This window comes from Elephas maximus, chromosome 6 (genome assembly GCF_024166365.1).
Source record: "Elephas maximus indicus isolate mEleMax1 chromosome 6, mEleMax1 primary haplotype, whole genome shotgun sequence".
Classification (NCBI taxonomy): Eukaryota; Metazoa; Chordata; class Mammalia; order Proboscidea; family Elephantidae; genus Elephas; species Elephas maximus.
The window spans coordinates 121,356,047-121,379,900 of NC_064824.1; the positions used below are offsets into that span (position 1 = coordinate 121,356,047).

The following is a 23,854-nucleotide window of genomic DNA, read 5'->3' on the forward strand; positions in this document are numbered from 1 at the left end:
CGTATTGAGTATTGTCCTTCCCTTCACCTAAAGTAATTCTTATCAACTATCTAATTAGTAAATAACCCTCCCCCCACCCCCCCTCGTAACCACAAAAGAATGTGTTCTCAGTTTATACTATTTCTCAAGATCTTATAATAGTGGTCTTATACAGTATTTGTCCTTTTGCATCTGACTAATTTCACTCAGCATAATGCCTTCCAGGTTCCTCCATGTTATGAAATGTGTCACAGATTCCTCACTGACAGAACAGCTTTTAATTCACTCTTTGAAGCCAAATAGGAGGGTGCAGAGCAGTATGTATCCCAGGGAGGAAAAGATGAGGCTGAGCACGGAGTAAACAAAAACACAGCCTAGTGTAGTCAGTCTCTTTTTGAATAAAATTGTGGATTTGAGAAGCCTACACAGCTAAAAATGGCTCATGGAGTAAGTCCCACTGTCAGGATTTTGAGTAGGTGGTTTTCAGTAGCTCTCTGTGGTGTGGTCATCTCCTCAGTATCCCATGAAACTGGGAACACAGGGACAAAGTTGGGGATGACTTTTGAAGAAAAGAATGTTATTGTTGTCAGGTGTCATTGGGTCAGTTTCAACTCATAGCGACCCTACGTACAACAGAACAAAATGCTGCCTGGTCCTGTACCATCCTCACAATGTTTAAGCCCATTGTTGCAGCCACTATGTCAGCCCATCTCCTTGAAGGTCCTCCTCCCCTTCACCAACCCTCTACTTTATCAAGCATGATGCCCTTCTTCAGGGACTGGTCCCTCCAGACAACATGTTCAAAGTATGTGAGATTAAGTCTCACCATCCTCACTTCTAAGGAGGATTCTGGCTGTACTTCTTCCGAGATAGACATGTTCATTCTTCTGGCAGTCTAGGTATAGTCAATATTCTTTGCCAACACCATAATTCAAATGCATCAGTAGTTCTTTGATCTTCCTTATTCATTGTCCAGCTTTCGCATGCATATGAGGCGATTGAAAATACCATAGCTTGGGTCAGGCGCTATGACATATTTGCTTTTTAACACTTTAAAAAGGTCTTTTGATTTCTTGACTGCTGCTTCCATGGGCATTGATTCTGGATCCAAGTAAAATGAAATCCTTGACAGCTTCAATCTTTCCTTCTTTTATCATGATGTTGCTTATTAGTCCAGTTGAGAGGCTATAAAAACGGCTTGGTGGTGGTGTCTTATCTCCTCTAACTTCACAAGGGGGAAGGAGAATAGAGATCAACAGCCCAAGTCTGATTCCCATGAGGCAGAAGTCAGACATGCCTCCTCTCTCTGCCGTCTTTACCAATACCGACACCAACCATCCCTCTGACTGCACTCTCTACTTATGTGCTGGGATTGATAATTCATTGCAATGGCTGCACAGAACTCACAGACAATACTCATGATTATGGGGTTTATTAGGGAAGTAACAGGTTACAATTCAGGCTCAGAAACACTTGGGATACAGTTCTTCTGTCAGAATAGCCTCTTCCCAGCTGTGATCACAGAAACACCTCTCCCTGGCCCTAGGTCTCTGCCCAAAGGCACACAGCTTTCTCTTTCCATGGGCAGGGATGCCCACCTCGCCATCTCTTGCTGCCATGTCTCTGTTGCTGGGTCTCTTCTGCCGCTTCTTGCTGCCTTCAGTGCTACAGCTCTCTGTCTCTTGGGTCCAGGAGCTTCTCAGCTTAGAGATCTCGGGTCCAAAGGACATGATGGCTCCTGGCTATTTTTCCTTGGTGGTGGTGGGACCTTCTCTTTCCCACCTCTAGGGGTGGTTCCTTTCAAACCTAGCAGGATGGCAAAACTGACTAATCCCTTTGGTGGGTCACAATTACCCTGTCACACAATCCTGCCCAATCACTTAGGTGGAGGTTAGAAGACCATGGACAGAAAGGCCACACAAAAGTGATCCATCACACTGCAGAGGATTTTTGTTTTCTTTATGTTGAGGTTTAATCCGTACTTAAGGCTGTAGTCTTTGAATGTTACTAGTCCCAATAGCAGCTTCTACTGGCATCGATATTTGAAGGCATTTTCAGATCACATTTTGGAGCAAGGGACTTCAGAAACATATGGAAGAGATATTTCAGGGCCCATCTTGATGTCTGATCTCTTGCTGTCTTTTTTTTCAGTTGAGATATAATACACATACCATAATAGTCCCCATTTAAAAGTGTACAATTCAGTCATTTTTATATATTCCCAAAGCTGTACAACAATTCCCACTATCTAATTCCAGAACATTTTTATTACCCCAGAAGAAACCCTGTACCCATTAGTAGTCACTCCCTACTCCCACCTCCCCCAGCCCTGTTGGTGGTGTTAGCTGCTGTTCAGTTGACCCTCGACTCGTGGTAACTCCATGCACAGTGGAATGAAACTCTGCTTGGTCCTGGTCCTGTTCCATCCCCATGATCATTTCCCTCAGCCCTAGGCAACTACTAACTTCATTTCTGTTTCTCAGGATTTGCCTATTATGAATATTTCCTAGAAGTGAAATCATATGACGTGTTCTTTTTTTACCTCTGGCTTCTTTCACTTGGAGCCATGGTGGCCTTGTGGTTAAGAGCTTGGCTGCTAACCAAAAGGTCAGCAGTTCAAATTCACCAGCTGCTCCTTGGAAACCCTATAGGGCAGTTCTACGCTGTCTTTTAGGGTCACTATCAGTTGGAATTAACTCGATGGCAATGGGTTTGGGTTTGGGTTTTTTTTTTTTCCTTTTACTCGAAACAATGTTTTCAATGTTCATTTGTTTTTATGATCAAATAATATTCCGTTGTGTGGATATACCACATTTTATATATCCATTCATCTATTGATCGACCTTTGTGTTATTTCCACTTTGGGGCTATTGTGAATACTGCTGCTAAGAACATTGATGACAAGTTTCTGAACATACATTTTCACTTCTCTTGGGTACCTAAGAGGAGCTCTAGTGGCACAGTGGTTAAGTGCTTGGCTGCTAAATGAAAGGTCAGTCATTTGAATCCACAAGCTACTCCATGGGAGGAAGATGTGGTAAAGATTACAGTCTTGGAAACCCTGTGGAGTCATTCTGCTCTGTTCTGTAGGATCACTGTGAGTTGGAATCGGCTCGACAGCAATAGGTGTTTTGGTTTTTTAAGAGTGGAATGGTGGGCTGTTCAGTCCCTCATAATCCAAATCTTCGTATTAGTAACCTGGGAACAAGTGGGATGAGCTTAATTTGGATGGAGTAAGAAACAGGGTGGCTATGTAGACTAAAGAGGAACTGAAAGAGAGAAGCTTAGTATTATATCTCATTGTTTTTAAGTGTCTGTCTTAGTCATCTAGTACTGCTATAACAAAAATACCACAAGTGGATGGCTTTAACAAAGGGAGATTTATTTTCTCACAGTCTAGTAGGCTACAAGTCCAAATTCAGGGTGGCAGCTCCAGGGGATGGCTTTCTCTCTCTTGGCTCTGGAGGAAGGTCCTTATCCTCAATCTTCCCCTGGTCGAGGATCTTCTCAGGCACAGAGACCCCATGTCCAAAGGATGTGCTCTGCTCCTGGTGCTGCTTTCTTGGTGGTATGAGGTCCCCAACTCTCTGCTTCCTTCCCTTTCCTTTTATCTCTTGAGAGATAAAAAGGTGGTACAGGCCACACCCCAGGGAAATCCCCTTTACATTGGATCAGAGAGATGACCTGAGTAAGGGTGGTGTTAGAATCCCACCCTAATCCTCTTTAGCATAAAATTACAATCACAATGGAGGACAGCCACACAATACTGGGAATCATGGCCTAACCAAGTTGATACATATTTTGGCGGGGACACAATTCAATCCATGATTTTGTAACAGTTAAAGAATTATGTAACTAATAACTGACTTTTAAGAAATAAATGCAGAAGAATCTATCTTCTCAATCACAGTGGTCCCCAAAGTATCCTCCATATTCTGCTCCCCAGAACCTATGAATGTTACCTTATTTGGAAAAAGAATCTTTGCAGATATAGTTAAGGACCTTGAGAAGTTCAGGATCATCCTGGTTTATCTGGGTGGACTCTCTCTTAGTTGCCTAGTGCTGCCATCACACAAATTCCACAAGTGGATGGTTTTATACAACAAGAATTTATTGTCTCACAGTTTGGGAGGCTAGATGTCCAAATCAGGGAATCTGCTCTAGGGGAGGGTCCTTTGTCCATAGGCCTAGGTGTTCTTTGACGTTTCTTGGCTTCTAGAGATTCCTCACGTGGTCTCTTGCCCTTGTGCATATCTGTGTCTATTGTACCTTAAATTTTTTTTTTTAATTTTATTGTTGAGACTATACACAGCAAAAATATATTCCAATTCAAGTTTCTGCATGTACAATTCAGTGACATTAATTACATTCTTCAAGCTGTACAACCATTTTCACCCTCTTTGAGTTGTTCCTTCCCCATTAACATAAACTCACTACCCCTTAAGGTTCCTGTCTATTCTTTTGAGTTGCTGCTGTCAATTCAATCCCACATAGATAGTTGTTAAAAGAGCATAATGCTCAAGGCAGATATTCTTTACTAGTTAAGCTATACTATTATTTGGTTTTAAGAAGACTTCAGGGGATACTTTTGGTTTAAGGTTCAAAGATTATCTCAGGGCAATAGTTTTGGAGGTTCCTCCAGCCTCAGTGGCTTCAGAAGCTCTAGATTCCATGAGACTTTGAAATTCTATTCTGCATTTCCCCTTTTTGATCAGAATTCTTCTATAGCATCTTCAATCAAAATGTTCAGTAATGGTAGCTGGGCTCTATCTAGTTCTTCTGGTCTCATGGCATAGGAGGCAGTTGTTCATGGAGGCAATTAGCCACACATTCCATTCCCTCCTTCTATTCCCAGCTCTCCTTTTTCCTCTGTTGCTCCAGGTGAATAGAGACCAATTGTTATACCTTGGATATTCTGCTTTTTTACTAAGACACCACTCAGAAGGGATTTTAGACTGCAGAAGCTGGTAAAAATCAATTTCTTCATCTGTGGCCTTAGTGGTTCGTGCATAGATTTGAATAATATTTGTATTAACTGGTCTTTATTCTAGGTGTGTGGATATTATCACTGACAGCGTTGTACTTCAGGATAAATCTTGAAATGTTCTTTTTGATGATGAATGCAACGCCAATCCTCTTCAAGTGGTCATTCCCGGCATAGGCGACCACATGATTGTCCGATTCAAAATGGCCAATACCAGTCTATTTCAGCTCACTAATGCCTACGATATCAATGTTTATGCACTCCGTTTCATTTTTGACAATTTCCAATTTTCTTAGATTCATACTTCATACATTCCATGTTCCAATTATTAATGGATATTTGCAGCTGTTTCCTCTCATTTTGGGTCGTGCTACATCAGCAAGTGAAGGTCCCGAAAGCTTTACTCCATCCACATCATTAAGGTCGACTCTACTTTGAGGAGGCAGCTCTTCCCCAGTCACCTTTTGAGTGCCTTCCAACCTGGCGGGCTCATCTTCCAGCACTATATCAGACAATGTTCTGCTGCTGTTCGTACGGTTTTCACTGGCTAATGCTTTTCAGAAGTAGACTGCCGGGTCCTTCTTCCTAGTCTGTCTTAGCCTGGAAGCTCAGCTGAAACCTGTCCACCATAGGTGACCCTTCTGGTATCTGAGTACCAGTGGCATAGCTGCCAGTAACACACAAGCCCCCACGGTACGACAAACTGACAAGACACGTGGGGGTACTGGTGATTAGAATGCAAAATTTGGGAACAAAGAAGAGTCGGCAGTTGGAAAATATGGCCTTGGTGATAGAAATGATGCCAGAGATGGCATGATAGAATTTTTAAGACCAACAACTTATTCATTGCAAATACCTTTTTTCAATAACATAAATGGCAACTCTACACGTGGACTTCACCAGATGGAATACACATGAGTCAGATTGACTACATCTGTGGAAAGAGATGATGGAGAAGCTCAATATCATCAGTTATGACAAGGCCAGGCCTCCTGTAGTATGAGAAAAGAACTTTCTCTTTAAAGTCACCCACTTGTGGTATTTGTGCTACAGTAGCACTAGGAAACTAAGGCAGCCCCATCATAAATCACATTGTTAGACTGCCTGGTGGGCAAGGCCTCCCGGGTAATCAAAGACACCCATATCACACAGTGCATTCCAAGGGCCTAGAGATCACTTCCTGGTAGATGAAGGTAAAAGCCAGATCTTTTTCGGGGCAAGATTAAAGTCTTTACTATGCACTCATGTTAAAAAAAAAAAAGTTTTAATATAGTTTTGAAATCTGATTGACATATAATAAACTGCACATATTTTAACAAGTTTATTGAGATATAATTCATATACCATACAATCTACCCACTTAAATGTATAATTCAGTAGTGTAAAATATATTCACAGAGCTTGTACATACCCAGCCCACTGCCGTCAAGTAGATTCTGACTCATAGCAATACACGTTACTTTTGATACATTTGATACATTTTGACATACGTACATACCTATGAAATAATCACCACAATCAAGACAGATAACCGTTACCCCCAAAAGTTTCCCTGTGCCTATTTGTGATTTCTTCCCTCTCCTGGGCAACTAGAGCCCTGGCAGCACAGTAGCTAAGCATTCGGCAGCTAACCAAAAGGTCGGCAGTTCGAATCCACCAGCTTCTCCTTGGAAACCCTATGGAGAGGTTCTACTCTGTCCTATAGGGTTTGTATGAGTTGACTCGATGGTGATGGATTTGGTTTTGTTTTTTCCTGGGCAACCACTGATCTGCTTTCTATCACTATAAAGCAATTAGCATTTTTAAGAATTTTATATAAATGGATTCATATAGTATGTCCTCTTTTTTATCTTTTTTGTCTGGCTTCTTTAACTTAGCGTGATTATTTTGAGATTCACCTGTGTTGTGGCATTTACCAAGAGTTCATTTCTTTTTACTGCTGAGCAGTATTCAGTTGTAGGACTATACCACAGTTTGTTCCTCCTTTCACCTGCAGGTGGAAACTGGGTTGTTTCTACTTAGGGGCAATCACAGAGATGTCGTTATAACCATTCGTGCACGTGTTTTTATGTAATGTATACTTTCATTTCTCTTGGTGAATACTTAGGAGCGTAAGGGCTAGATCATATGGTATGTATATGTTTAGCTTTTTAAAAAGCAGCTAAACTGTTTCACAAAGTGGTTGCTTGCACCTGTGGTTCAGGTGCTCCATATTCTTGCCCCGGTAGCACTGCAGTTAAGTGCGCGACTGATAACTGAAGGGCAGGCAGTTTGAACCCACCGGCAGCTCTGGGAGAAAAAAGACCTGGTAATCTGCTCCCGTAAAGATTACAGCCTAGGAAACCCTATGGGGCAGCTTTGCTCTGTCATATAGGGTTGTCGTAAGTTGAAATCTACTAGGCAGCACAAAACAACAACAATAGATGTGTAGTGTCTCACATTTTAAACTCTGGTGGCCCTAAGCTACTAGTAGCTCCTACTACATACCGTATCACCCGGTTTCACTTCTCTAAGCCTTTACTCATGTTGTTCCTGTAACCTGGATGCCTCTCTACCCATCTTTCATTTTAGTGAAGCGATCTTCCTTAATAAACACCCAGCCCCATTTCCCCTAATCCTCAAGACAGGACCAAAATCTCTGCCTTTCTCTAGGTATGTATATAAATAAGCATAAATAAATATATGTGTATATATACCCAACCCATTGCCATTGAATCAATTCTGACTCATAGCAATACATGTTACCTTTTCACAAATAACCCATGTGTTATATGGTTTTTGTTTTTTCCCAAACGTAACATATAAAAAAAATTAGATACCGTGCTTATAAAAATACCTCATGGGGGAAAGATATGGTTGGCAAAAAAACTATAGCATGTGCATTATTTGTGTAAAACTACAGAGTGTGTGTATATATATATATGTGTGTATGTATGTATATGTATATATGGCAACTCAGTCGTTGAGTGCTGAGTTGCTAACTGAAAGGTTGGCTGTTTGGACCTACCCACTGGCTCTGAGGGAGAAAGACCTGGCAATCTGTTCCCATAAAAGTACAGCCTAGAAACCCTAAGGGGCAGTTCTGCTCTGTCATATGGGGTCCTATGAGTTGAAATCGACTCAATGGCACCTCACAACAGCTACATACGTATATATGTTTGTGTGTTTATGTATATGCATAGAATTCTGTGGATAATTTTTCTTCAAAGATTTTTTGCCCTCTGCTTGTTGGACTATTTACTCCAGGGCAGGGCTTGGCACACAGTAGGTTCAGTGTAATGCGCAGCAATGTCAGAGACAGGACTGAAGACCCCAAGAGTGGCACATATTCCATGCTACTTGAGAAATATAGTGCTGTTTTCTCTTCTTTAAAGAAAGTGGACATTACTCTAATTGTTATTTGAAATCTATTAATCAGAAACAATGTGTAGCTGAAGTAGTATTTTTAGATGAAATGAACTATTGTCCTAATTCTAAAAACATCCCTCTAATGTAAGTGGCTAACTGTAAATGAAGTCAAAGGAACTCATGAACTCCAAGGAGATTAAACTTCACCTGAATGAGAGGCAGGGCCTGGCAGCTCAGTGGTTAAGCATTTGACTAGTAAACAAAAGGTCAGTGGTTTGAATCCACCAGCTGCTCCTTGGAAACCCTATGGGACAGTTCTACTCTGTCGTGTAGGTTCTTATGATTCAGAATTGACTCAACAGCAATGACTTTTGGGTTGAATGAGGGTCACCCAATCAGCCTTCACTTTTATGATTTTAAGCTTTCGTGCCTCTGAGGATTTTAAGTATTTTGTTTTTGTTTATGTTGATGCTCAGGGAAAGGGCAGGGCTGAGAAAATATATTTCCAGCAGCTTCTGAGAAATGCTTGGTAGTCCATAAGATCTGCAAGTTTTTTTTTTTTCTAGATAATAGTTTGATGTGGTTGTTCCAGGTTCACAGGCGGGAGGCAGAAACGTAAAAAGAGTGAGCTGGTCTCCAGGGAAAAGAGATCCTGGTAACAAGGGGATGGCAACGTGGTTAAACTTCAAACTCCAATTAGAAATTCAGGCTCTGGAATTCAGAGGAATTGTCACTGAGGCTTTATATCCTGTGGGTTTGACATGCTGTGCACAGCCAGTGGTTCTTTATTTTTAATCCAGAGTAAAGTGGCTGTGGAGTCCAGAAACATCTGCAGCACCTTCTGGGAGCTGCTGGGTGTGCTAGGGTAATGGTTGAAATTAGCGGGCAACTAAGGGAGGTAAAAGAAAGCACACAATCTGGGAAACCCTAAAGCAATCCAGCTGACTAATCAAAATTATTTCAAAATAGTCCTTTATAGCCGGTTATGTTCCAAAGTAAGGTAACTTCTTCCATCACAAGCCCTTGAAGATCAATGCAGCCATGGTAAGATGAGAAGGTTTAGAATTAAAGCCCATGACAGAGAGACCTGTGAGAGAAGCCAGTACAGAGCAGGGCTTCTCACATTCTCGTGTGCACGCCAATCACCTGGGAATCTTGTTAAAAGGAGGTTCTACATTTTGGTCAAAGATTCTGTAGAAGAAACCTGATCAGTGGCGGGGGGGGGGGGGGGGGGGATGAAGAACAGAATTTAAAATTTTCATTGAATCTAGAATTTCTGGAGCTATTGAGGCTGAATGAACCCCCAAAACTATGGCCCTGAGATCATCTTTAAACCTTAAACCAGAAATATCCCCTGAAGTCTTTGTAAACCAAACAATACTGTTATGGATTGAATTATGTCCGCCCCCCCCCCCCCAAATATGTGTTGTAAATCCTAAACTCTGTGCCTGTGGTTAAATCCCATTTGGGAATGGGGTTTCTTTGTCACGTAAATGAGGCAGGATCAGTGTAGGGTGTATCTTAGTAAATCTCTTTTGAGATATAAAAGATATTAAATAAACTAGCAGAGGAGAGATGGGGTAAGATAGAGGCCAAGATACATGAAGCTGTCCAAGGAACAGGAACCAGGAAGCAGAAGCTGAAGAGACAAGGACCTTGCTCCAGAGCCGACAGACAGAGAAAGCCTTCCCTTAGAGTTGGCGCTCTGAATTCAGACTTCTATCTAGCCTCCTAAACTGTGAGAAAATAAACTGTTTTTTAAAGCAATCTGCTTGTGTTATTTCTAGGACACCTGGAGTTACAAGGGCAGAGACGTTTCAGTAGACATATTGCCCTTTCCTCTTTCGTAATGGATCAAGAAATTGTCCTATAAAGCCCTTTGACAAAATATTTAAGTCTATTGTTAATAAGCCCATTGCCGTCACGTCGATTCCGACTCATAGTGACCCTATAGGACAGAGTAGAACTGCCCTCATGGAGTTTCCAAGGAGCTCTTGGTGGATACAAACTGCCAACCTTTTGGTTAGCAGCTGTAGCACTTAACCACTGCACCATCAGAGTTTTGTTAAGTCGTATGTGTATTAGGATTATGTACATCAAATTCTGATTTCTATCTTCTGCTTTAAAAAAGTAGGGGGTGCGGGTTCTTCACTGATGACATAGTGGAAAAATTATTTGAAAAAACTCTAAATTATGTTATCTTTATTTAAGGGTTTAAAATACCCATGCCATTTATTTTGCTGATGGTCTTGATTACTGAATGAAGTTAAATTAAATCCAGTATGTTGCCTACATGCAATGAAAGAAAGAGTGGTATTCAAAAAATTTTAACTAGAAATTCTATCTGAACAGTAATTTTCCTGGTTAAAACTTGAAAACAAGGGCTGTCTGATTTGGTTTTAGGTCATCTTTAATCCAGTTCTATCCTGGGATTGGAGACAGCTTCATGTAGCGGATTAAGGCATAAACTCTGAAGCCAAACTTGGTGGGTTTGAATCCTAGCTCTGCCACTTGCTGTGCCTGGGGACAAGCTACGTGTGCCATGGGTCCACATTTTGTAAGTGTTCTTAGGATTAAAAGAGTTAACATTTGTAAAGCTCTAAGAACAATGCCTGGCACACGTAATGAGCTATACAAGTGCCTGTTAAGTGTTTGTCTAAAATAAATATATGTTAATGTTGTGGAAACCCTGGTGGCGTAGTGGTTAAGAGCTACGGCTGCTAACCAAAAGTTTGGCAGTTCAAATCCACCAGACGCTCCTTGGAAACTCTATGGGGCAGTTCTACTCTGTCCGGTAGGGTCGCTATGAGTCAGAATTGACTCAACAGCAATGTGTTTTTGAATGTTATATTGTAGTTGCTCGGTGGTCATGTGGAATCCAGAAAGCATGTTTTCTTGTTACCTACTAAAATAATATCCTACAAGACTTTCCCAATAAGTAGCTGGGTCAGAGAGAAAGGATACTTCAGCCAACAAATAGGAACCCTAAAAGAAATTCATGAGATCTATTAATTCATTAATTGTACTTATTTGGAAAGACTTACCTCAGTCCTTTGGTTTTGCAGTTGGTGATGTATATTGGTCAGGTGGCCAAGGATATCTTGAAGTGGCCCCGCCCCTCCTCCCCTCCCGTTGTGATACTTGAAAAGAGAATAATTGCCGAATATGGAATGCCATCCACCCACGCCATGGCAGCCACCACCATTTCCTTCACCTTCCTGATCTCCACCATGGACAGATACGAGGTAAGGCGCCTGATTCTTCTTCCTCCGTGGTCCAGTGTTATCCATGTAATGGTCCAGCAAACAGAGATTTGCTTAAAGAATTTTGCAAATAAGGGAATTTGAGATTTATGAAATCCAGACTAAGGGAACCTGAAACCTATCGAGCCATCAGTTTGAATTTCCTCATAAATAAAGTGACCATATAATTTAGTGTCCAAACCAAGACACCCTGAGAGGGAAGGTGGGCACCATTAATAGTGACACCAGGAGAGCAAGCATAACATCGGGCTGTCCTGGGCTAACCAGGGAATGTAGTCTTCCTACCCAGAAGGCATTGCACCCTGAGCTGCCTGACAACACTTGGATCAGCACGCTCATCCTCTGTGAGGAGCAGACTCGGAAGTTTTACGATCTTAGAAAACGAGCCTCCATGGCTGAGACAATTCCACCAAATCCCTGCCAGATTCCCCAAGGCAGAAACGAGTCTGTGCCCTGAATTATTAGCCCCTGAGGATGCCTTAGTTTTGGTTAGGGCTCATCCATTAAGAGATGATGGTGCCAAGTTTTTCTAGAAAAGCATGTAAATGAAACACTGTATTTGTCAGGAGATTAACAACTGTTGAAAATAAAGAATTGCACTTACTTTGATATCTGCTTAGAAGCCAGTAGGAGTGCTTGGGTAGCACAGGCAGTTAATGTGCTTGGTGATGAATCAAAAGGTTGGTGGTTCGAGTCTACCCAGGGGTGTCCCGAAAGGAAGACTGGGTGATCTGCTCCCCCAAAATTAGCTGTTGAAAACCCTGTGGAGCACAGTTCTACCCTGACACGCTAGGGGTACCTTGAGTTGGAGTCGACGTGACGACAACTGGTTTAGTTTGGTTTTGGGTTTTAGATGCCAGTTACATTAAGACCGTTTAAAGGTTCCGAGATTACAGCAGCAAAGATTTTTGTCTCCTGTTTGAGAACTATTGCTCTAATCTTGTGAATGATTTTATAAATGTTACTTTTTACCTATTGGGAATTTAGATTGCATTGGATCTAGCAGGCTAGTGAGGTATATGTCAGTATTGTCTCACCCTGCCCGTTTACCCCAGAAACCCAGGAATATTCTGTATTTCAGGTTGCTACAAACTGGTGAAGGAGTCTTGTTAACAATAATTAAGTATTCGGCTTAATGATAGTTAAGCAGCAAATAGAGGCTGATTGTAGGAAAACACATGCACGCATTTCTACACACATCTTAAAAACACCTGGTCCTTTTTTAAAAAATTCTTTCCAGCTAAAGCAATTTCTATACGACCTGAGCTGTGTTCTGAACTTCTTCCCTGTTTACTTTTTAATGATAAATATATTTAGCTATTGAGTTTATTTGCTCATAAACAGCTCTAAATATGAGTTTATTTATATAAACGTATTTTCTGGTGGCTTAGTTGTTAAGTGCTTGTCTGCGAACTGAAAAGCTGGTGGTTGGAATCCACCAGCTGCTCCGCAGGAGAAAGATGGGGCAATCGGCTTCCAAAGATTTACAACCTCGGAAGCCCTGTAGGGCAATCCCACTCTGTTCTATTAGGATCACTAGGAGTCGGAATTGACTTGATGGCAGTCAATTTTGTTTTTTGGGGTGCCCAAACTCTGGTTTTCAACAACTTTGCAATTAAAATCCGAGGGAACAGCAAATCATGAGGAAAAACATACAAGGTGTTGTTTTACTTGGAAAGAAAACATTGGACTTGGACTCAGAAGGCATGGCTTCTGATTCTGACTCTCACTTATGGCTCTGTGAACTTGGGCAATCATTTTCCCTCTCTGAGCCGCCTCTTATGTGAGCCAAATGGGATGATTGATGGGAAAGCATCTTTGCGAACCATAAAGTTCAGTGCTAATGTAACTTATTATTGTAGTTAAGAGTTTCCTCATTTGAAAAATGGAGCAAATAATAGGGTCGTGTGAAGATTAAATGAGATGATGAATATAAAATGCTTTATCTATAATATAGATAGAGCTTATGGTCTTTATTCTTGTATCTATGTAAGAATATACTTGAAGCATGTGGCTTATATCTGTAGATTGAATTAACGAGCAAAATATCTGCATGTTCCTAATATAGTTTAGCATTAGCCAGATTCCTCTAGCTGCTACAATTATCAACCAGTAAAAGCTGAGATTTAGTGGATTCTGCTGCTGTGATGTTTGTGAATAAATATGCCCTTTATTTGTTTGGGCCTGTTATCCCTGGGCCTTCTCAGGGAGCTAATTGTTGCCCAGCTTTATCACCCTAGCACATGACCTTCAGATTGTAGCATTGTCCATCTACCTTGCTGTTTGGTCAAAACTGTTTACTTCATGAATTCTAATCTAAGAATAGGTAGAAATAAAACTGCTAGCTAAACAGTAAAACTGCTAGCACAACAACTGAGGTCATGAGTCTTAAAGCCAAGTTCTCTTGTTGCTGTTAGATGCCGTCTAGTTGGTTCCGACTCATAGCGACCCCACGTACAACAGGACAGACAGTGTCCAGTCCTGTGCCAATCTCACAATTGTTGCTATATTTGAGCCCATTGTTGCAGCCACTGTGTCAATCCATGTCGTTGAGGGTCTTCCTCTTTTCCGCTGACCCTCTATTTTACCAAGCATGATGTCCTTTTCCAGGAACTGATCCCTCCTGATAACATGTTCAAAGTACGTAAGACAAAGTCTTGCCGTCTTCGCTTTTAAGGAGCACTGTGGCTGTACTTCTTCCAAGACAGGTTTGTTCGCTCTTCTGGGAGTCCATGGTATATTTCGGTATTCTTTGCCAACTCCATAATTCAAATGCATCAATTCTTTGCTCTGCCTTATTCATTGTCTAGTTTTTGTATGCTTATGAGGTGACTGAAAACACCAGGGCTTGGGTCAGGTGCACCTTAGCCCCCAAGGTGACATCTTTGCTTTTTAACATTTTAAAGAGGTCTTTTGCAGCAGATTTGCCCAGTGCAGTATGTTCTTTTATTTCTCGACTGCTGCTTTCCTGGGTGTTGATTGTGGATCCGAGTAAAATTAAATCCTTGACAACTTCAGTCTAGTCTCTGTTTATCATGATGTTGGTTTCTGGTCCTGTCGTGAGGACTTCTGTTTTATGTTGAGACGTAATCCATACTGAAGGCTGTAGTCTTTGATCTTCATCAGTAAGTCCTCTTCACTTTCTGCAGGCATGGTTTTGTCATCTCCATATCGCAGGTTGTTAATGAATCGTCCTCCAATCCCAATGCCTGTTCTTCTTCAGATAGTCCAGTTTCTCGGGTTATTTGCTCAGCATACAGATTGAATAAGTATGGTGAAAGGATACAGTCCTGATACACACCTTTCCTGACTTTAAACCACGCAGTATCTCCTTGTCCTGTTGGAATGACTGCCTCTTGGTGTATGTATAGGTTTTGCATGAGCATAATCAGTGTTCTGGAATTCCTGCTCTTCATAAAGTTATCTATAATTTGTTACGATCCACACAGTCGAATGCCTTTGCATAGTCAATAAAACACAGGTAAACATCTTCCTGGTATTCCCTGCTTTCAGCCAAGATCCATCTGACATCAACAGTGATATCCCTGGTTCCATGTCCTCTTCTGAATCCAGTTTGACTTTATGGCAATATACTGCTGCAACCGGTTTTGAATAATATTCCCCAAGATTTTACTTGTATGTGATATTAATGATATTGTTTGATAATTACCACATTCTGTTGGATCACCTTTCTTTGGAATGTGGATGTATCGCTTCCAGTCAGCTGGCCAGGTAGCTATCTTCCAAATTTCTTGGCATAGACAAGTGAGTGCTTCCAGCATTGTATTCGTTTGTTGAAATATCTCAACGGGTATTCTGTCAATTCCTTGAGCCTTGCTTTTCACCAATGACTTCAGTGCCGTTTAGACTTCTTCCTTTAATCCTATTGGTCTTTGATCATATGTTACCTCCCAAAATGACTGAATATTGACCAGTTTTTTTGGTACAGCGACTCTGTGTATTCCTTCCATCTTCTCTGATGCTTCCTGTGTCTGTCAATATTTTGTCCATACACCACACACACCCATTGCTGTCGAATCGATTCCGATTCATAGTGACCCTATAAGACAGAGTAGCATTGCCCCATAGAGTTTCCAGAGAGCGCCTAGTAGATTTGAACTGCCGAACCTTGGGTTAGCAGCCGTAGCTTTTAACCACTACACCACCAGGGACTCCTTCAATATTGCAACTTGAGGCTTGAATTTTTTCTTTGTTCTTTCAGCTTGAGAAATGCCAAGTGTGTTCTTCCGTTTTGGTTCTCTAACTCCAGGTCTTTTCACATTTCCTTATTTTTATGTTTTATGCTTCGTCTTCTGGAGCCACCCTTTGAAATCTTCTGCTCAGCACTTCTTCATTTCTTCCATTTGCTTAAGTGACTACTTAGTGTTCAAGAGTAAGTTTCAGAGTCTCTTCTGACATCCATTTTGGTCTTTCCTTTCCTTTCCGTCTTTTTAATGACCTTTTACTTTCTTCATGTATGATGTCCTTGATGTCATCCCACCACTTGTTTGGTCTTCCATCATTAGTATTTAAAACACAAATCTATTATTGAAATAGTCTCCAAATTCAGGTGGGATATACTCAAGGTCATACTTTGGTTCTCGTCAACTTGTTTTAATTGTCTTCAGCTTCACCTTGAAATTACATATGTGCTATTGATGGCTCTGTTCCACAGTAGGCCGTGGCCTTGTTCTGATTGAAAATATTGACTGTCTCCATCATCTCTTTCCACAGGTGTTGTCAGTTTGATTCCTGTGTATTCCATCTGGCCAGGTCCACGTATATAGTCACCATTTATGTTGTTGAAAAAGGTGTTTCCAATGAAGAAGTTGTTGGTCTTGCAAAATTCTATCATGTGATCTCTGGCATTGTTTCTGTCACAAGGCCATATTTTCCAATTACTGATCCTTTTTTGTTTCCACCTTTTGCATTTCAATCACAGTAATTATCAATGTATCTTGATTGCAGAAGTTGGTAAAAATCTTTAATTTCTTCATCTTTAGAATTAGTGATGTCACATAAATTTGAATAATAGTTGTATTAACTGGTCTTCCTTATAGGCATATGGATAGTATCCTATCACTGACATCGTTGTACTTCAGGACAAATCTTGAAATGTTCTTTTTGACAGTGAATGTGATGCCACTCCTCTTCAATTTGTCATTTCTGGCATAGTAGACCATATGATTGTCCAATTCAAGGTGGCCAATACCAGTCCATTGTAGCTCACTAATGCCTCAGATATCTATCTGCAAGTGTTCCATTTTATTTTTTGACAACTTCCAATTTTCCTAGATTCATACTTCATACCTTCCATGTTCCTATTACTAATGGATGTTTGCAGTTGGTTCTTCTCATTTTGAGTCTTTCCACATCAGCAAATATAGATCCCGAGAGCATGACTCCGTCCATGTCATAAAAGCCGACTGCTTTGAGGAGGCAGCTCTTACCCAGTAATATTTTGAGTGCCTTCTAACCTGAGGGGCTCATCTTCCAGTGCTATATCCACTGCTATTCCTTAGGTTTTCACTAGCTGACTTTTTCAGAAGTAGATCGCCACGTCTTTCTTCTGACGTGTCCTAGTCTGGAACTTCTCCACCATGGGTGACCCTGCTGGTATTTGAAATACTGGTGGCATAGCTCCCAGCATCACTGCAACATGCAAGCCACCACACCACAGTACCACAGACAAATAAGTTCATCAGGTCTGCCGTAGGCCTGCATCTGATCTGGTCAGGTTCTCCAAAATCACCTTGAACCAAATCAGGTGTGCACATCAAAGCCTTTACCACTGTCTTTCTGTATTCCTTATTAGATTGCACAAATGGAATGTTACTGTTTTACCAGCAAGGAATTAAAATGCATTATAAATTCTTCTTATCTTCAGTTATCTTATTTCCTGTTAACAATTAAAAAAAAAATAATTGAGCTCATGGGTCTTAAAGCCAAGTTCTGCTAGGTCTTATTTGCATATTTATATACTGTAAACCATCCCAATCTACTGTTAGCCCTGAACTGTATTCCTAGGCCTCTCTCCTTTCCCCTTTCTTCAGTTTCCTCATTTTAAAAATGGTTTTAGATCATCAGGTTGCTGATCCAGGGAACGTGAGAATCAGACCAGTAATGACTGGATAATGAAGTCTATTCCAGCATCAAATTATGTATGTCTGAGCATGGTCTGATATCTTTGTTTTCTCTTCTCCCTCCCTGCAGTATCCTTTTGTTTTGGGACTGATGGTGGCCCTGGTGTTTTCTACCTTGGTGTGTCTCAGCCGACTCTACACTGGAATGCACACAGCCCTGGTAAGGCTTTGTTTCAGTGGTTGCCGTGATTGCTTGAATAGTATTATGGTCGGTGTGTCAGTGGTTTCTCACACTACTTATGAGCAAACTCATTTGCTTGCTTAATTACATTTCTCAACAGGCCAATGAGCTGTTACTATATTATAGTGAATGCAAAAGGATAGCAATGAATCACGGAGATACTATCGATGAGTCTAAGCCAGGACAGACCCTCAAAACTTGGAAGATTCGCGAGAACAGCAACCAAGACTCAGTTAATTTTACTTTCACGCTGATTTATCAATGATGCAGCAATCAGTGCAGAAAATACGCCCGGGTTCAAAGGTGTGAGTGTGTGGGTGCAGTTCCCCACTTAGTTCCTCACAGATGTGTCTGAAATTCAGGGGTCTCAGTGCCCTTGCAAGGTAAGGGTCTTGTGGGTCAGAAGAGCCCAGAATCATCGGCTCAACCTTCCATACCGTTTAGGCTGGAAGTGGAGGTGGGCACAGGAAGGCACATCAGCGTTTAAAGGTCTGTCTACCCCTTTTCCATATTAGGAATTTTTTTCTGGGCTGCCACAGTTATATCCTAGGGCAGCAGCTAGCTGCCTTGCAGTTCCAGAGCATAGGACTGCCCGTGGCTTACCACAGGGACACCAGTTATCATCATAATTAGGAGGAGAGAGATATCTTTACAAAGACATAAGCCTTGCTAATTGTGTTTTTCTCAACCGTGAAGCTCAAACGTGACATTAGCAAAACACCTCTGAGGGAAAAGCCACGCTGCACAGGCCTCCCTGGTGCCTAGTGTTGGTTATCAGGAGAAGGGTGGAAGGAGGGGAGAGGTACACAGATTTAGGGAGAGAATTTGTCAGAATGAACAGGGGCAAAGAACTGGAAGTAAACGCCAGAGAAAGAGGGCTTATGGCTTCACAAGATTCTACTGGAGAGCTAGAGGCACTTTCCTCTTGTGAAAGCAAACCCTATTTCACAAGGAAGCTAGGGAGGGGCTGAAGGTTCTGGAGTCAGGGTTGGGATTAGGGTGAGGCAGGAGACACAACCCTTTCTTCAGTTTCTTCATTTTAGAAATGGCTTTAGATCATCAGGTTGCTGATCCAGGGAGTGTGAGATTCATTTAAGGGGTGCCAGAAAATCCAGCAACCAGTATAAATAGCTGGGCTGTGATATTTTAAAAAATCAAAATTAATGCAAAGAAAGTCCACTATGAACAAAATATCAAAATTTAACATAAAAGCAAGGAAGTTTCCTGAATAAACTGAATGCTTTGAAGGCCAGTATAGCAGGGGTGGGGCTTTGGGGACCATGGTTTCGGGGGACATCTAGGTCAATTGGCATAATAAAATCTGTTAAAAAAAAAATTGAGCTTAAAGACAAGATTTGAGCCTATATTTGTGCCACCTGGCCTCACTCGCCCCACCCTAATCCATACCCTCAATTGGAGTAGTGTTTGGATGAAGGCGGGGCCCAGATCATGGAAACCCTGAAGGAGCAATTAGGGAGCAGCCTTATTATCCAGCCCACCCAGGCACATCCTTGCTGTCTCCCATTCCATTGCACACTGCGTCTGGTGGCTCCATCCAAGAGGAGAGGGGAGAAGAGGAAGCCTACACTCTCAGTTTGCTACACTGCTGCTTTGCTTTGCACTGTAAAAAGGCTCGATCTCAATATGTTCATAGAACTTTCTTGGGTGTTTTGGCACTTCTTTTATCCAGGGCTACTTTTTAATTTCTGTAGGTTTGAATAAAAAGTGATCTTGGGTACTCAGGGTGAAATGTGAAACCAAAGCAGAAACAGGAATGTGGAGCTGTAGACATGAATAGAGAGTATACAAAAACCACCTCAGAAAAGAATACATAGCTACATTTTTTTCCCCTCTTTTTAATGTGGACTATGGGATATGGACAAATATTTATGGAGAAGATAGATCAGACCTTTCATACAGATATAAGGAATGGTACAGCCACCCTGTGGAGAGACTGTTACAGAAGGAACTAGAGCAAGAGCCATGGCAACTGTTGCACTCCTCACCACCATCCTGGTCCACTGGGGGCCAAGGCTTCTTTCATAGTCATGCTCTGTTTCATAAAGATCTCAGACCCTGACTCAGGCCTAGGCCACAAGTCAGGCTACAGGGCCAGAGGCAGGGTCCAGCGTACGATGGTGCATAGTTTCTAGTAGCTGGTTTAAATAGTAGGATACAGTTAAATTGTGGATTGGTAAAGTCTCCTTTATTCAGCAGTGACTCAAAAAGCTCCTATGAGGATTTTTGAGACGATAGCCCTGAGACACACTTTAAACCTAGTACCAAGCCTATCTCCTGAGATCACCTTGTAGCGAATTAGCAGAGAGGCACACAAAATAAAGGTTATTACCCGTAAGATTGGTGCTCTGCTTAAAAACCATCTGTATGAGACCAAAAGGTCAACAATTACTCAGAAGCAAAGATGAGAAGATAAGGGATCAGGGAAATAAGAGTACTGGAAATGGAACAAACAACACAATTAAAGAGAATGTTGACACATTATGATAAATGTAACTAACGTCACTGAACAATTTGTGTGGAAATTGTCAAATCGGAACTGCCTAACTTGCTGTGTAAACTTTCACCCAAAACTCAATAAAATATTATTAAAAAAAACTCCTACGGGGTGCCATGCTTGGTGCTAGATTCAGGAGATACTGAGGTGAATAGAACGCTGCCCCATCCTCCTGGGTCTCAACATCTACAAAGGAGACAGATGAATAAACTGATTACTAGATATGTTGAGTACTATAAACCTGTTGCCATCGAGTCAATTCCAACTCATAGCAACCCTACAGGACAGAGTAGAACTCTATAGGGTTTCCCAGGAGGTGCTCTTGGATTCTCGAACTTCTGCCAATTTGGTTAGCAGCCAAGCTCTTAACTACTGTGCCACCAGGTGTCCTTTGAGTACTATAACTAGCATTAAATGCAAGGTGTTGTAAGAGTGAGAAGAAGCAACATCTAATTTGGGAAGACCTCACGTTTGAACTGACTTTTTAAGTGTCTCTGTGTAGATACACACATTTATTTAATTACATAAGTTGTAAATGCTCAGTTTTTAAAAATTTCGAGCAATATGAGATCAAAAGGGAAGTCACCTCCTACAACAAACCCATTCACCTGTAAGCGCTGTTGGCAGGTGGGGAGTTTAGGGACGACAGGGCTTTCCACGTAGCTGGAACAGCATATGCAGTGTGCAGAGGAGAGAAAGACCACGGCAAGTTTTAGGAGCAAGAGGCAGGTCAGTGAGAAGCACAGAGCACATGGCTGGAACTGCAGCCAGAATAATAGCGAAAGAACCAGTTGCCGTCGAGTTGATTCCAACTCACGGCAACCCCACGTGTTCAGAGTGGAACTCTGCATAGAATTTTTAATGGCTGTGACCTTTCAGAAGCAGATTGCCAAGCTTTTCTTGAGATGCCTCCAGATGGGTTCAGACCAGACAACCTTTTAGTTAGTAGTTGAGTGCTTAACAGTTTGTACCCTCCAGGCCTTCTTGGCCAGAAGAATGGGCAGCGGTCTTTTGACTGGTCTTGCTAAGGAATTGGAACTCTGTTCTATGGATGTCTGGGGGTAATCACCTGGTCAGATTTGGAAATGATGTTCTGGCAGTGGTGTGAGAACAGACTTGAGAAATATTTAAGAGCCAGCATTGACTGGGCTTGGTGACCACCTGGCTGATGGGCGTGTGGGACAGGAAGAACTAGGGTAGTGCCAAAATCTCCTGCTTGGGCAGCTTGGTGGATAAATTGCCCTTCCCTGAGGTAGGGCCAGAGCTGGTTCGGCAAGGATGGTGACACCACCATACAGGTTGAGTATCTCACTGTGCTTTACTCGCCTACCCACGAGTCTCGCTGGAGCCTGTCAGTGAAGCCATGACATCAACAGCAAACCAGTCACGTCTGACATGGAGGGATTTCTTAATGTGTGCAGTGAGCAAATGATTTCTCTCCATGACTGTCTCTTCCCTCTTATGCCATGGAGCTATTAGAAGCAGGCAGCCAGCCACCTGGATGAGGCACTAAAGTGCTGTGAGCAACATACCACTTTCTGACTCTGACTCATGGCGAGCCCACGTGTCAAGAGTAGAACAGTCCTTCATAGGATTTTCTTTTTTTTTCAAATTCACTTATGTTATTGTGCTTCAGATGAAGGTTTACAGAGCAAATTAGTTTCTTCTTAAACAATTTATGCACATATTGTTTTGTGACATTGGTTGCCAACCCCGTAATATGTCAATACTTTCCCCTTCTCAACCATTCGTCCAGCTTTTCTGTCCCCTCCTACCAACAACCATCCACAACAACAACCTAAAAGGACTCCAGTGAGGATAGTTTCAGGAAAGATATTTTATTAGCCCAACCTGAGCAAGAGCTGATTGCTGTACCAAATGCTGGTCAAGGAGTACAGAGAACCAGAAGAAGAGGGGAGGGGTGTTGGGCAGACAAAGCTCCAATGATACTCTTCCTACATCTGTGTGGGTGCATTGTTCCTATTCTTTCAAAGGCTCAAAAACTGGACATTATATTTTATTTTGTGTTTATGGGGAAAGGAAGACCACAGCCAATCAAAAAAGAGGCTGAGTATATTTGTGATGCCCTAAATTAATCAACCGACAGCATTGATTTTAAGGTTCTTTGACTTAAAAACCAGGCATTCCAAATTTATTGATGGTAAAATTAGCCAGACTTTTTGTTGTTGTTAGTGAATATTTGAAATTTGAATAGTGAACGGTTGTTCCATTATTTTGAACTCAAATTAGCTGAAATGCTGCTCTATTTTGTTGTCTCTAAATGGTTTGATCTGCAGATAATTATATAGATACTAGGTTTTATTTGCGCACTCATTTATTTTTTTCCTAAGTATTGTTTTAGTTTTGGTTGGAGTTGGAGAACGTTGAAAAGGCTTCCAAATATTAAATTATGTGTAGACCATACAAAACTGTATTCTGGCTTTGGACTAGAGCATATTTGGTGTGTTTTTTCAAGCTGTTTGAAGCCACTTTTAAAAAACAGAAACAAACTTCGAACTGCCTTACTTGGTACGGAGAAGAAAGTCAGTTGTGATACAGATCACAGTTCACGATGCCTGACTTTCTCTTGTGCCCCATTGGACAAGATCCCGAGATGAAAAGGGAATTCGGTTGGGTTTCTGAGCACCAGTCACCATGTTCTTATGCCCACTGGTTTCTGTTTACCCTGGAGAGAAATACTTTTACCCTTTTGTAAAAATAGAGAATTATTTCTGGTTTCAGAAGCCATAAGTACTCATGGTAAAACCTTCAGCCACTTTTTTTTTTTTTTTAGGAGAAAATAAATTATTATTTACCATAGAAGAGGTTCAGACAGCCATTTGTTGGGATGGTATAAAGGGAAATTGAAGGTACTTTATGGTTCTGTATTAATCAAATCAAAATTAGGGCTTAGCACAATTTCCAGCAAGAACTGCTCATGGTATATATTCCTAACAACAAACATAAACCCATTGCCATCGAGTCAGTTCCAACTCACAGGACAAGATGGAACTGCCCCATAGGGTTTCAAAGGCTGAAATCTTTACAGAAGTGGACTGCCACATCTTTTTCCCATGGAGCGGCCGGTGGGTTCAAACTGTCAACCTTCAAACTGCTGACCTTTCAGTTGGCAGCCTAGCACTTAACCACTGTACCATCCTATCCATTTGCCCACAATATACACTAAATCAGTGCAACCAGCTTCGTCAGATTGGCAACAAGTTTCCAGATCACATTCCTGCCAAGCAAGGATTACTGTTTTTAAACTTATGGATAAATCATTGGTATAGGCTTTCTGAAGTGTATTTTGCAAAATGTATTAAGACCTAAATTGTACATTTATAGCTTTTTAGGCTTCTAGCCCATTCTGGGGGTTTACCTTAAAGAACACATGTAACAGTAAATATAATACTAGCAAACAATTTGTAGAGCACTTAGGAT

The 23,854-nt window shown here is 41.5% G+C and overlaps 1 protein-coding gene across 2 annotated transcripts in view; it reads left to right on the forward strand.

Annotated features, from left to right (window-relative positions):
- The window catches only part of SGPP2 (sphingosine-1-phosphate phosphatase 2), a 117,710-nt gene that overhangs the window by 76,224 nt on the left and 17,632 nt on the right, over window positions 1-23,854 (forward strand). For both annotated transcript variants that reach the window (XM_049888306.1, XM_049888307.1), the window contains 2 exons: window positions 11,377-11,556; window positions 17,788-17,877. In XM_049888306.1, coding sequence (XP_049744263.1) covers window positions 11,377-11,556; window positions 17,788-17,877 — 270 coding nt within the window. The remainder of the gene's footprint in view (window positions 1-11,376; window positions 11,557-17,787; window positions 17,878-23,854) is intronic.